The 13,153-nt window shown below is 46.5% G+C and overlaps 1 protein-coding gene across 8 annotated transcripts in view; it reads right to left on the bottom strand.

Annotated features, from left to right (window-relative positions):
* The window catches only part of znf414 (zinc finger protein 414), a 28,518-nt gene that overhangs the window by 1,635 nt on the left and 13,730 nt on the right, over positions 1 to 13,153 (bottom strand). For 2 of the 8 annotated variants that reach the window (XR_006003075.2, XM_041895471.2), the window contains exon 6: positions 11,443 to 11,516. The exons of 5 other annotated variants lie outside the window; for them this stretch is intronic. Coding sequence is in view for 1 of the 3 variants with exons in the window: in XM_041895471.2 (XP_041751405.2) it covers positions 11,443 to 11,516 (74 nt within the window). In the remaining 2 variants the exon portion in view is untranslated. The remainder of the gene's footprint in view (positions 1 to 11,442; positions 11,517 to 13,153) is intronic. One more of the 8 variants, XR_006003076.2, reaches the window with a different exon arrangement.

Here is a 13,153-nt window from a genome sequence, read left to right on the forward strand (position 1 = left end):
TACGGGCTCCAAACCAACTGTGCTATTTTGTGTGTTTTTTTCGCATTGTTTGTTACTTATTTTGTATATAATGTTGCTGCTACCGTCTCTTATGACCAAAAAGAGCTTCTGGACATCAGAACAGCGATTACTCACCTCGAACTGGACAAAAATATTTTTTATTTAATGAGTCCGACGCAAAGGATATACTGCTTCTCCGAGACCAGGCCCAAATCCCCGTCATTCGCGTGAAAGACGGAAATACAGGGGGCGGAGATCGGGGTGCCTTGTGAGAATTCGTCGGCGAGTGGGTAACCCGCCTCTACCATCCGTTCTATTGGCCAACGTGCAATCACTGGAGAATAAACTGGATGAGCTCCGCTCGAGACTATCCTACCAACGGGAGAAAACTGTAATATCTTGTGTTTCACCGAGTCGTGGCTGAACGACAACACGGATAATATAGAGCTGGCTGGGTTTTCTGTGCATCGGCCGGACAGAGCAGCTACGTCCGGTAAGACATGGGGCGGGGGTGTGTGTCTATTTGTGAATAACAGCTGGTGTGCGATGTCTAATATTAAGGAAGTCTCGAGATATTGCTCGCCTGAGGTAGAGTATCTCATGATAAGCTGTAGACCCACTATCTACCAAGAGAGTTCTCATCTATATTATTCCTAGCTGTCTATTTACCACCACAAACCGATGCTGGCACTAAGACCGCACTCAACGAGCTGTATAAGGCCATAAGCAAACAAGAAAATGCTCATCCAGAGGCGGCGCTCCTAGTGGCCGGGGACTTTAATGCAGGGAAACTTAAATCCGCTTTACCTCATTTCTACCAGCATGTCACATGTGCAACCAGAGGAAAAAAAACTCTAGATCACCTTTACTCCACACACAGAGACACGTACAAAGCTCTCCCTCACCCTCCATTTGGCAAATCTGACCATAATTCTCTCCTCCTGATTCCTGCTTACAAGCAAAAACTAAAGCAGGAAGTACCAGTGACTCGCTCAATACAGAAGTGGTCAGATGATGCTAGTGCTACGCTACAGGACTGTTTTGCTAGCACAGACTGGAATATGTTCCGGGATTCATCCAATGGCTTTGAGGAGTATACCACCTCAGTCACCGGCTACATCAATAAGTGCATCGATGATGTCGTCCCCACAGTGACCGTACGTACATATCCCAACCAGAAGCCATGGATTACAGGCAACATCCGCACCGAGCTAAAGGCTAGAGGAGCGGGACTCTAACCCGGACGCTTATAAGAAATCCCGCTATGCCCTCAGATTAACCATCAAACAGGCAAAGAGTCAATACAGGACTAAGATTGAATCGTACTACACCGGCTCTGACGCTCGTCGGATGTGGCAGGGCTTGCAAATTATTACGGACTACAAAGGGAAACCCAGCCGCGAGCTGCCCAGTGATGTGAGCCTACCAGACGGGCTAAATGCCTTTTATGCTCGCTTCGAGGCAAGCAACACTGAAGCATGCATGAGAGCACCAGTTGTTCCGGACGACTCTGTGATCACGCTCTCCGTAGCCGATGTGAGCAAAACCTTTAAACAGGTCAACATTAACAAGGCCGCGGGGCCAGACGGATTACCAGGACGTGTACTCAGAGCATGCGCCGACCAACTGCTTAGTCCCCTCCTGTACTCCCTGTTCACCCACGACTGCGTGGCCAAGCACGACTCCAACACCATCATTATGTTTGCTGACGACCCAACAGTGGTAGGCATGATCACCGACAACGATGAGACAGCCTATAGGGAGGAGGTCAGAGACCTGGCAGTGTGGTGCCAGGATAACAACCTCTCCCTCAATGTGAGCAAGACAAAGGAGCTGATCGTGGACTACAGGAAAAGGAGGGCCGAACACGCCCCCATTTAACATCGACGGGGCTGTAGTGGAGCGGGTCGAGTTTCAAGTTCCTTGGTGTCCACATCACCAACAAACTATCATGGTCCAAACACACCAAGACAGTCGTGAAGAGGGCACGACAACACCTTTTCCCCCTCAGGAGACTGAAAAGATTGGGCATGGGTCCCCAGATCCTCAAAAAGTTATACAACTGCACCATCGAGAGCATGTACAAATTACCTGGACTAACCTGTACCCCCCGCACATTGACTCGGGAACAGTACCCCCTGTTTATAGCCTCTTTTGTATTTTGTGTTACTTTTTATTTTATTTTTTACTTTCGTTTATTTAGTAAATATTTTCTTAACTCTATTTCTTGAACTGCATAATTGGTTAAGGGCTTGTAAGTAAGCATTTCAAGGTAAGGTCTCCACCTGTTGTATTCGGACCATGTGACAAATACAATTTGATTTGATCTTGGAACGGGAGGTAGTACTATGATATGGTGAAGAACACTCATCTGCATGTTTTGTAGGAAAAGGTTTTGCTACGTTTTGCCCTACTGAACCCCACCCAGTCATCTGAATGGTAGTTAACTCTCTCTCTGCTGGTGAAAGCATCAAGACCTGACTGTGAGAGGGAACCCCAACCCGGCCTTCCGCATCTGCGGTGGAAGGTGGAAGGGCTAGAGTGGAGTTTGTCAGACCCTGTCTTCTCATAAAAACGTCTGTAGGGTCCGAACGGTTTGGCCTACAAACCCACAAGTGTCACAGGACTCGTCTGAAGGTAACCCATACTAACAAATAGAAGAATTGAGGTAGTTTTGTGCCAACAAAAATAAGGGCTTAATTATGTGTCCAAAAAACCCCCCAAAAAATATCCTGAGATTTTCTTATATCTCCTAGATTTAGGACAGACACTTCAAAACCTTATTCCTTATGATTCATTTTTTTTACTTACTTTTTTGCCATTTCTGAATGTGTTATAATGTTTATATAGGCTATAGTTGTATATAGTCTTATACTTTTAGAGGTTAATAACCCTGCTGGTGAAAGCGTCAAATACCTGGCTGTTTGAGTGAATCTGGGAGTTGGACAGGTTGAACAATCAGCCACATGATGGATCGATTAGGTGATTGGTTATTAGGTGATTGGTTATTAGGTGATTGGTTAGCCCGGGGAAGAGGGAGGGAAGCCAGGTTAGCAGGAAGGGGAGGAGGAGGAAGCCAATAATGCAGAAGGTTAGCATTGGAGAAAGAAGCAGGATAATTCCATTGGACATGACCCAAGGGCAGTTTAGTTTAGTGGTTTCTCCCTCTAGTTGTGTGGTTAGTGGTTTCTCCCTCTAGTTGTGTGTGTGGTTAGTGGTTTCTCCCTCTAGTTGTGTGGTTAGTGGTTTCTCCCTCTAGTTGTGTGTGTGGTTAGTGGTTTCTCCCTCTAGTTGTGTGTGTGGTTAGTGGTTTCTCCCTCTAGTTGTGTGTGTGGTTAGTGGTTTCTCCCTCTAGTTGTGTGTGTGGTTAGTGGTTTCTCCCTCTAGTTGTGTGGTTAGTGGTTTCTCCCTCTAGTTGTGTGGTTAGTGGTTTCTCCCTCTAGTTGTGTGGTTAGTGGTTTCTCCCTCTAGTTATGTGTGTGGTTAGTGGTTTCTCCCTCTAGTTGTGTGGTTAGTGGTTTCTCCCTCTAGTTGTGTGGTTAGTGGTTTCTCCCTCTAGTTGTGTGGTTAGTGGTTTCTCCCTCTAGTTGTGTGGTTAGTGGTTTCTCCCTCTAGTTGTGTGGTTAGTGGTTTCTCCCTCTAGTTGTGTGGTTAGTGGTTTCTCCCTCTAGTTGTGTGGTTAGTGGTTTCTCCCTCTAGTTGTGTGGTTAGTGGTTTCTCCCTCTAGTTGTGTGTGTGGTTAGTGGTTTCTCCCTCTAGTTGTGTGTGTGGTTAGTGGTTTCTCCCTCTAGTTGTGTGTGTGGTTAGTGGTTTCTCCCTCTAGTTGTGTGTGTGGTTAGTGGTTTCTCCCTCTAGTGTGTGTGTGGTTAGTGGTTTCTCCTCTAGTTGTGTGTGTGGTTAGTGGTTTCTCCCTCTAGTTGTGTGTGTGGTTAGTGGTTTCTCCCTCTAGTTGTGTGTGTGGTTAGTGGTTTCTCCCTCTAGTTGTGTGGTTAGTGGTTTCTCCCTCTAGTTGTGTGGTTAGTGGTTTCTCCCTCTAGTTGTGTGGTTAGTGGTTTCTCCCTCTAGTTGTGTGTGTGGTTAGTGGTTTCTCCCTCTAGTTGTGTGTGTGGTTAGTGGTTTCTCCCTCTAGTTGTGTGGTTAGTGGTTTCTCCCTCTAGTTGTGTGGTTAGTGGTTTCTCCCTCTAGTTGTGTGGTTAGTGGTTTCTCCCTCTAGTTGTGTGTGTGGTTAGTGGTTTCTCCCCTCTAGTTGTGTGTGGTTAGTGGTTTCTCCCTCTAGTTGTGTGTGTGGTTAGTGGTTTCTCCCTCTAGTTGTGTGGTTAGTGGTTTCTCCCTCTAGTTGTGTGGTTAGTGGTTTCTCCCTCTAGTTGTGTGTGTGGTTAGTGGTTTCTCCCTCTAGTTGTGTGGTTAGTGGTTTCTCCCTCTAGTTGTGTGTGTGGTTAGTGGTTTCTCCCTCTAGTTGTGTGTGTGGTTAGTGGTTTCTCCCTCTAGTTGTGTGGTTAGTGGTTTCTCCCTCTAGTTGTGTGGTTAGTGGTTTCTCCCTCTAGTTGTGTGGTTAGTGGTTTCTCCCTCTAGTGTGTGTGGTTAGTGGTTTCTCCCTCTAGTTGTGTGGTTAGTGGTTTCTCCCTCTAGTTGTGTGGTTAGTGGTTTCTCCCTCTAGTTGTGTGGTTAGTGGTTTCTCCCTCTAGTTGTGTGGTTAGTGGTTTCTCCCTCTAGTTGTGTGTGTGGTTAGTGGTTTCTCTCTCTAGTTGTGTGTGTGGTTAGTGGTTTCTCTCTCTAGTTGTGTGTGTGGTTAGTGGTTTCTCTCTCTAGTTGTGTGGTTAGTGGTTTCTCCCTCTAGTTGTGTGTGTGGTTAGTGGTTTCTCCCTCTAGTTGTGTGGTTAGTGGTTTCTCCCTCTAGTTGTGTGGTTAGTGGTTTCTCCCTCTAGTTGTGTGTGTGGTTAGTGGTTTCTCCCTCTAGTTGTGTGTGTGGTTAGTGGTTTCTCCCTCTAGTTGTGTGTGTGGTTAGTGGTTTCTCCCTCTAGTGTGTGTGTGGTTAGTGGTTTCTCCCTCTAGTTGTGTGGTTAGTGGTTTCTCCCTCTAGTTGTGTGGTTAGTGGTTTCTCCCTCTAGTGTGTGTGTGGTTAGTGGTTTCTCCCTCTAGTTGTGTGTGGTTAGTGGTTTCTCCCTCTAGTTGTGTGGTTAGTGGTTTCTCCCTCTAGTTGTGTGTGTGGTTAGTGGTTTCTCCCTCTAGTTGTGTGGTTAGTGGTTTCTCCCTCTAGTTGTGTGGTTAGTGGTTTCTCCCTCTAGTTGTGTGGTTAGTGGTTTCTCCCTCTAGTTGTGTGGTTAGTGGTTTCTCCCTCTAGTTGTGTGGTTAGTGGTTTCTCCCTCTAGTTGTGTGGTTAGTGGTTTCTCCCTCTAGTTGTGTGTGTGGTTAGTGGTTTCTCCCTCTAGTTGTGTGTGTGGTTAGTGGTTTCTCCCTCTAGTTGTGTGTGTGGTTAGTGGTTTCTCCCTCTAGTTGTGTGTGTGGTTAGTGGTTTCTCCCTCTAGTTGTGTGGTTAGTGGTTTCTCCCTCTAGTTGTGTGGTTAGTGGTTTCTCCCTCTAGTTGTGTGGTTAGTGGTTTCTCCCTCTAGTTGTTGTGTGGTTAGTGGTTTCTCCCTCTAGTTGTGTGGTTAGTGGTTTCTCCCCTCTAGTTGTGTGGTTAGTGGTTTCTCCCTCTAGTGTGTGTGGTTAGTGGTTTCTCCCTCTAGTTGTGTGGTTAGTGGTTTCTCCCTCTAGTGTGTGTGGTTAGTGGTTTCTCCCTCTAGTTGTGTGGTTAGTGGTTTCTCCCTCTAGTGTGTGTGGTTAGTGGTTTCTCCCTCTAGTTGTGTGTGTGGTTAGTGGTTTCTCCCTCTAGTTGTGTGGTTAGTGGTTTCTCCCTCTAGTTGTGTGTGTGGTTAGTGGTTTCTCCCTCTAGTTGTGTGGTTAGTGGTTTCTCCCCTCTAGTTGTGTGGTTAGTGGTTTCTCCCTCTAGTGTGTGTGGTTAGTGGTTTCTCCCTCTAGTTGTGTGGTTAGTGGTTTCTCCCTCTAGTTGTGTGTGTGGTTAGTGGTTTCTCCCTCTAGTTGTGTGTGGTTAGTGGTTTCTCCCTCTAGTTGTGTGGTTAGTGGTTTCTCCCTCTAGTTGTGTGGTTAGTGGTTTCTCCCTCTAGTTGTGTGGTTAGTGGTTTCTCCCTCTAGTTGTGTGTGTGGTTAGTGGTTTCTCCCTCTAGTGTGTGTGGTTAGTGGTTTCTCCCTCTAGTGTGTGTGTGGTTAGTGGTTTCTCCCTCTAGTTGTGTGTGGTTAGTGGTTTCTCCCTCTAGTTGTGTGGTTAGTGGTTTCTCCCTCTAGTTGTGTGGTTAGTGGTTTCTCCCTCTAGTTGTGTGGTTAGTGGTTTCTCCCTCTAGTTGTGTGTGTGGTTAGTGGTTTCTCCCTCTAGTTGTGTGTGTGGTTAGTGGTTTCTCCCTCTAGTTGTGTGTGTGGTTAGTGGTTTCTCCCTCTAGTTGTGTGTGTGGTTAGTGGTTTCTCCCTCTAGTGTGTGTGTGGTTAGTGGTTTCTCCCTCTAGTTGTGTGGTTAGTGGTTTCTCCCTCTAGTTGTGTGGTTAGTGGTTTCTCCCTCTAGTTGTGTGGTTAGTGGTTTCTCCCTCTAGTTGTGTGGTTAGTGGTTTCTCCCTCTAGTTGTGTGTGTGGTTAGTGGTTTCTCCCTCTAGTTGTGTGTGTGGTTAGTGGTTTCTCCCTCTAGTTGTGTGGTTAGTGGTTTCTCCCTCTAGTTGTGTGGTTAGTGGTTTCTCCCTCTAGTTGTGTGGTTAGTGGTTTCTCCCTCTAGTTGTGTGTGTGGTTAGTGGTTTCTCCCTCTAGTTGTGTGTGTGGTTAGTGGTTTCTCCCTCTAGTTGTGTGGTTAGTGGTTTCTCCCTCTAGTTGTGTGTGTGGTTAGTGGTTTCTCCCTCTAGTTGTGTGGTTAGTGGTTTCTCCCTCTAGTTGTGTGGTTAGTGGTTTCTCCCTCTAGTTGTGTGGTTAGTGGTTTCTCCCTCTAGTTGTGTGGTTAGTGGTTTCTCCCTCTAGTGTGTGTGGTTAGTGGTTTCTCCCTCTAGTTGTGTGGTTAGTGGTTTCTCCCTCTAGTTGTGTGGTTAGTGGTTTCTCCCTCTAGTTGTGTGGTTAGTGGTTTCTCCCTCTAGTTGTGTGGTTAGTGGTTTCTCCCTCTAGTTGTGTGGTTAGTGGTTTCTCCCTCTAGTTGTGTGTGTGGTTAGTGGTTTCTCCCTCTAGTTGTGTGTGGTTAGTGGTTTCTCCCTCTAGTTGTGTGTGTGGTTAGTGGTTTCTCCCTCTAGTTGTGTGGTTAGTGGTTTCTCCCTCTAGTTGTGTGTGGTTAGTGGTTTCTCCCTCTAGTTGTGTGGTTAGTGGTTTCTCCCTCTAGTTGTGTGTGTGGTTAGTGGTTTCTCCCTCTAGTTGTGTGTGTGGTTAGTGGTTTCTCCCTCTAGTGTGTGTGGTTAGTGGTTTCTCCCTCTAGTTGTGTGGTTAGTGGTTTCTCCCTCTAGTTGTGTGTGTGGTTAGTGGTTTCTCCCTCTAGTTGTGTGTAAGGTTAGTGGTTTCTCCCTCTAGTTGTGTGTAAGGTTAGTGGTTTCTCCCTCTAGTTGTGTGGTTAGTGGTTTCTCCCTCTAGTTGTGTGGTTAGTGGTTTCTCCCTCTAGTTGTGTGGTTAGTGGTTTCTCCCTCTAGTTGTGTGGTTAGTGGTTTCTCCCTCTAGTTGTGTGGTTAGTGGTTTCTCCCTCTAGTGTGTGTGGTTAGTGGTTTCTCCCTCTAGTTGTGTGGTTAGTGGTTTCTCCCTCTAGTTGTGTGGTTAGTGGTTTCTCCCTCTAGTTGTGTGGTTAGTGGTTTCTCCCTCTAGTTGTGTGGTTAGTGGTTTCTCCCTCTAGTTGTGTGGTTAGTGGTTTCTCCCTCTAGTTGTGTGGTTAGTGGTTTCTCCCTCTAGTTGTGTGTGTGGTTAGTGGTTTCTCCCTCTAGTTGTGTGTGTGGTTAGTGGTTTCTCCCTCTAGTTGTGTGGTTAGTGGTTTCTCCCTCTAGTTGTGTGGTTAGTGGTTTCTCCCTCTAGTTGTGTGTGTGGTTAGTGGTTTCTCCCTCTAGTTGTGTGGTTAGTGGTTTCTCCCTCTAGTGTGTGTGGTTAGTGGTTTCTCCCTCTAGTTGTGTGGTTAGTGGTTTCTCCCTCTAGTTGTGTGGTTAGTGGTTTCTCCCTCTAGTTGTGTGGTTAGTGGTTTCTCCCTCTAGTGTGTGTGGTTAGTGGTTTCTCCCTCTAGTGTGTGTGGTTAGTGGTTTCTCCCTCTAGTTGTGTGGTTAGTGGTTTCTCCCTCTAGTTGTGTGGTTAGTGGTTTCTCCCTCTAGTTGTGTGTGTGGTTAGTGGTTTCTCCCTCTAGTTGTGTGTGTGGTTAGTGGTTTCTCCCTCTAGTTGTGTGTGTGGTTAGTGGTTTCTCCCTCTAGTTGTGTGTGTGGTTAGTGGTTTCTCCCTCTAGTGTGTGTGGTTAGTGGTTTCTCCCTCTAGTTGTGTGTGTGGTTAGTGGTTTCTCCCTCTAGTTGTGTGTGTGGTTAGTGGTTTCTCCCTCTAGTTGTGTGTGTGGTTAGTGGTTTCTCCCTCTAGTTGTGTGTGGTTAGTGGTTTCTCCCCTCTAGTTGTGTGGTTAGTGGTTTCTCCCTCTAGTTGTGTGGTTAGTGGTTTCTCCCTCTAGTTGTGTGGTTAGTGGTTTCTCCCTCTAGTTGTGTGGTTAGTGGTTTCTCCCTCTAGTTGTGTGGTTAGTGGTTTCTCCCTCTAGTTGTGTGGTTAGTGGTTTCTCCCTCTAGTTGTGTGTGTGGTTAGTGGTTTCTCCCTCTAGTTGTGTGTGTGGTTAGTGGTTTCTCCCTCTAGTTGTGTGGTTAGTGGTTTCTCCCTCCATTTGTGTGTTTAGTGGTTTCTCCCTCTAGTTGTGTGGTTAGTGGTTTCTCCCTCTAGTTGTGTGGTTAGTGGTTTCTCCCTCTAGTGTGTGTGGTTAGTGGTTTCTCCCTCTAGTTGTGTGGTTAGTGGTTTCTCCCTCTAGTTGTGTGGTTAGTGGTTTCTCCCTCTAGTTGTGTGTGTGGTTAGTGGTTTCTCCCTCTAGTTGTGTGGTTAGTGGTTTCTCCCTCTAGTTGTGTGTGTGGTTAGTGGTTTCTCCCTCTAGTTGTGTGGTTAGTGGTTTCTCCCTCTAGTTGTGTGGTTAGTGGTTTCTCCCTCTAGTTGTGTGGTTAGTGGTTTCTCCCTCTAGTGTGTGTGGTTAGTGGTTTCTCCCTCTAGTTGTGTGTGTGGTTAGTGGTTTCTCCCTCTAGTTGTGTGGTTAGTGGTTTCTCCCTCTAGTTGTGTGGTTAGTGGTTTCTCCCTCTAGTTGTGTGGTTAGTGGTTTCTCCCTCTAGTTGTGTGTGTGGTTAGTGGTTTCTCCCTCTAGTTGTGTGTGTGGTTAGTGGTTTCTCCCTCTAGTTGTGTGGTTAGTGGTTTCTCCCTCTAGTTGTGTGGTTAGTGGTTTCTCCCTCTAGTTGTGTGGTTAGTGGTTTCTCCCTCTAGTTGTGTGTGTGGTTAGTGGTTTCTCCCTCTAGTTGTGTGGTTAGTGGTTTCTCCCTCTAGTTGTGTGGTTAGTGGTTTCTCCCTCTAGTTGTGTGGTTAGTGGTTTCTCCCTCTAGTTGTGTGGTTAGTGGTTTCTCCCTCTAGTTGTGTGGTTAGTGGTTTCTCCCTCTAGTTGTGTGGTTAGTGGTTTCTCCCTCTAGTTGTGTGTGGTTAGTGGTTTCTCCCTCTAGTTGTGTGGTTAGTGGTTTCTCCCTCTAGTTGTGTGGGTTAGTGGTTTCTCCCTCTAGTTGTGTGGTTAGTGGTTTCTCCCTCTAGTTGTGTGGTTAGTGGTTTCTCCCTCTAGTTGTGTGGTTAGTGGTTTCTCCTCTCAGTTGTGTGTAGTGGTTTCTCCCTCTAGTTGTGTGGTTAGTGGTTTCTCCCCTCTAGTTGTGTGTGTGGTTAGTGGTTTCTCCCTCTAGTTGTGTGGTTAGTGGTTTCTCCCCTCTAGTTGTGTGGTTAGTGGTTTCTCCCTCTAGTTGTGTGTGTGGTTAGTGGTTTCTCCCTCTAGTTGTGTGGTTAGTGGTTTCTCCCTCTAGTGGTGTGTGGTTAGTGGTTTCTCCCTCTAGTTGTGTGGTTAGTGGTTTCTCCCTCTAGTGTTGTGTGGTTAGTGGTTTCTCCCTCTAGTGTGTGTGTGGTTAGTGGTTTCTCCCTCTAGTTGTTGTGTGGTTAGTGGTTTCTCCCTCTAGTTGTGTGTGGTTAGTGGTTTCTCCCTCTAGTGTGTGTGTGGTTAGTGGTTTCTCCCTCTAGTTGTGTGGTTAGTGGTTTCTCCCTCTAGTTTGTGTGGTTAGTGGTTTCTCCCTCTAGTGTTGTGTGGTTAGTGGTTTCTCCCTCTAGTTGTGTGGTTAGTGGTTTCTCCCTCTAGTTGTGTGGTTAGTGGTTTCTCCCTCTAGTTGTGTGGTTAGTGGTTTCTCCCTCTAGTTGTGTGGTTAGTGGTTTCTCCCTCTAGTTGTGTGGTTAGTGGTTTCTCCCTCTAGTTGTGTGGGTAGTGGTTTCTCCCTCTAGTTGTGTGTGTGGTTAGTGGTTTCTCCCTCTAGTTGTGTGTGTGGTTAGTGGTTTCTCCCTCTAGTGTGTGTGGTTAGTGGTTTCTCCCTCTAGTTGTGTGGTTAGTGGTTTCTCCCTCTAGTTGTGTGGTTAGTGGTTTCTCCCTCTAGTTGTGTGGTTAGTGGTTTCTCCCTCTAGTTGTGTGGTTAGTGGTTTCTCCCTCTAGTTGTGTGGTTAGTGGTTTCTCCCTCTAGTTGTGTGGTTAGTGGTTTCTCCCTCTAGTTGTGTGGTTAGTGGTTTCTCCCTCTAGTTGTGTGGTTAGTGGTTTCTCCCTCTAGTTGTGTGGTTAGTGGTTTCTCCCTCTAGTTGTGTGGTTAGTGGTTTCTCCCTCTAGTTGTGTGGTTAGTGGTTTCCCCCTCTAGTTGTGTGGTTAGTGGTTTCTCCCTCTAGTTGTGTGGTTAGCGGTTTCTCCCTCTAGTTGTGTGTGTGGTTAGCGGTTTCTCCCTCTAGTTGTGTGGTTAGTGGTTTCTCCCTCTAGTTGTGTGGTTAGTGGTTTCTCCCTCTAGTTGTGTGGTTAGTGGTTTCTCCCTCTAGTTGTGTGGTTAGTGGTTTCTCCCTCTAGTTGTGTGGTTAGTGGTTTCTCCCTCTAGTTGTGTGGTTAGTGGTTTCTCCCTCTAGTTGTGTGGTTAGTGGTTTCTCCCTCTAGTTGTGTGGTTAGTGGTTTCTCCCTCTAGTTGTGTGGTTAGTGGTTTCTCCCTCTAGTTGTGTGGTTAGTGGTTTCTCCCTCTAGTTGTGTGGTTAGTGGTTTCTCCCTCTAGTTGTGTGGTTAGTGGTTTCTCCCTCTAGTTGTGTGGTTAGTGGTTTCTCCAGGTCTCACCTGTGCTCCATCTCTAGTTAACCTGTGACTGGCTGGAGGAGAGGTCCATCTGTGACTTAGAGACCTCTGAGCTTCTGGCAGGACAGTGCAACATGACAAAACACAGTTCACTCACTCATTGCTGCAATCAGCACGTCTGTCTGGCTAGAGACTCCTCACTGCAATCAGCACGTCTGTCTGGCTAGAGACTCCTCACTGCAATCAGCACGTCTGTCTGGCTAGAGACTCCTGACTGCAATCAGCACGTCTGTCTGGCTAGAGACTCCTGACTGCAATCAGCACGTCTGTCTGGCTAGAGACTCCTCACTGCAATCAGCACGTCTGTCTGGCTAGAGACTCCTGACTGCAATCAGCACGTCTGTCTGGCAGAGACTCCTGACTGCAATCAGCACGTCTGTCTGGCTAGAGACTCCTGACTGCAATCAGCACGTCTGTCTGGCTAGAGACTCCTGACTGCAATCAGCACGTCTGTCTGGCTAGAGACTCCTGACTGCAATCAGCACTCTGTTGGCGCAATCAGCACGTCTGTCTGGCTAGAGACTCCTCACTGCAATCAGCACGTCGTCTGGCTTGCTGCATCAGCCGTCTGTCTGGCTAGAGACTCCTCACTGCAATCAGCACGTCTGTCTGGCTAGAGACTCCTGACTGCAATCAGCACGTGTGTGTCTGTCTGTTTCATCCAGGGATGTCCAACAGGACAACAGGACTAGCCTGGTGGTCCCAGCTCTGCTTGTGCTGTATAGCCCAACTCCTATGGTCGTTGCAGTCGACTATTGAGTCATTTAATATATACACTACCAGTCAAAAGTTTGGACACACCTATTCATTCAAGGGTTTTTCTAAAAATTTTTTTACAATTTTCTACATTGTAGAATAATAGTGAAGACATCAAAACTATGAAATAACACATATTGAATCATGTAGTAACCAAAACAGTGTTAAACAAATCAAAATATATTTGCGATTCTTCAAAGTAGCCACCCTTTGCCTTGATGACAGCTTTGCACACTCTTGGCATTCTCTCAACCATCTTCATGAGGTAGTCACCTAGAACGCATTTCAATTAACAGGTGTACCTTGTTAAAAAATAATTTGTGGAATTTCTTTCCTTCTTAATGCTTTTGAGCCAATCAGTTGTGTTGTGACAAGGTCGGGGGGGTATACAGAAGATAGCCGTATTTGGTAAAAGACCAAGTCCATATTATGGCAAGAACAGCTCAAATAAGCAAAGAGAAACGACAGTCCAGCATTACTTTAAGACACAAGGTCAGTCAATACGGAACATTTCAAGCACTTTGAAAGTTTCTTCAAGTGCAGTCGTGAAAACCATCAAGCACTATGATGAAACTGGCTCTCATGAGGACCACCACAGGAATGGAAGACCCAGAGTTACCTCTGCTGCAGAGGATAAGTTCATTAGAGTTACCAGCCTCAGATTGCAGCCCAAATAAATGCTTCACAGAGTTCAAGTAACAGACACATCTCAACATCAACTGTTCAGAGGGGACTGTGTGAATCAGGCCTTCATCGTCGAATTGCTGCAAAGAAACCACTACTAAAGGACACCAATAAGAAGAAGAGACTTGCTTGGGCCAAGAAACATAAGCAATGGACATTAGACCGGTGGAAATGTGTCCTTTGGTCTGATGAGTCCAAATTTGAGATTTTTGGTTCCAAACGCCGTGTCTTTGTGAGACACTGAGTAGGTGAA

The sequence above is a fragment of the Coregonus clupeaformis genome, unplaced genomic scaffold (assembly GCF_020615455.1).
Source record: "Coregonus clupeaformis isolate EN_2021a unplaced genomic scaffold, ASM2061545v1 scaf0393, whole genome shotgun sequence".
NCBI lineage: Eukaryota > Metazoa > Chordata > Actinopteri > Salmoniformes > Salmonidae > Coregonus > Coregonus clupeaformis.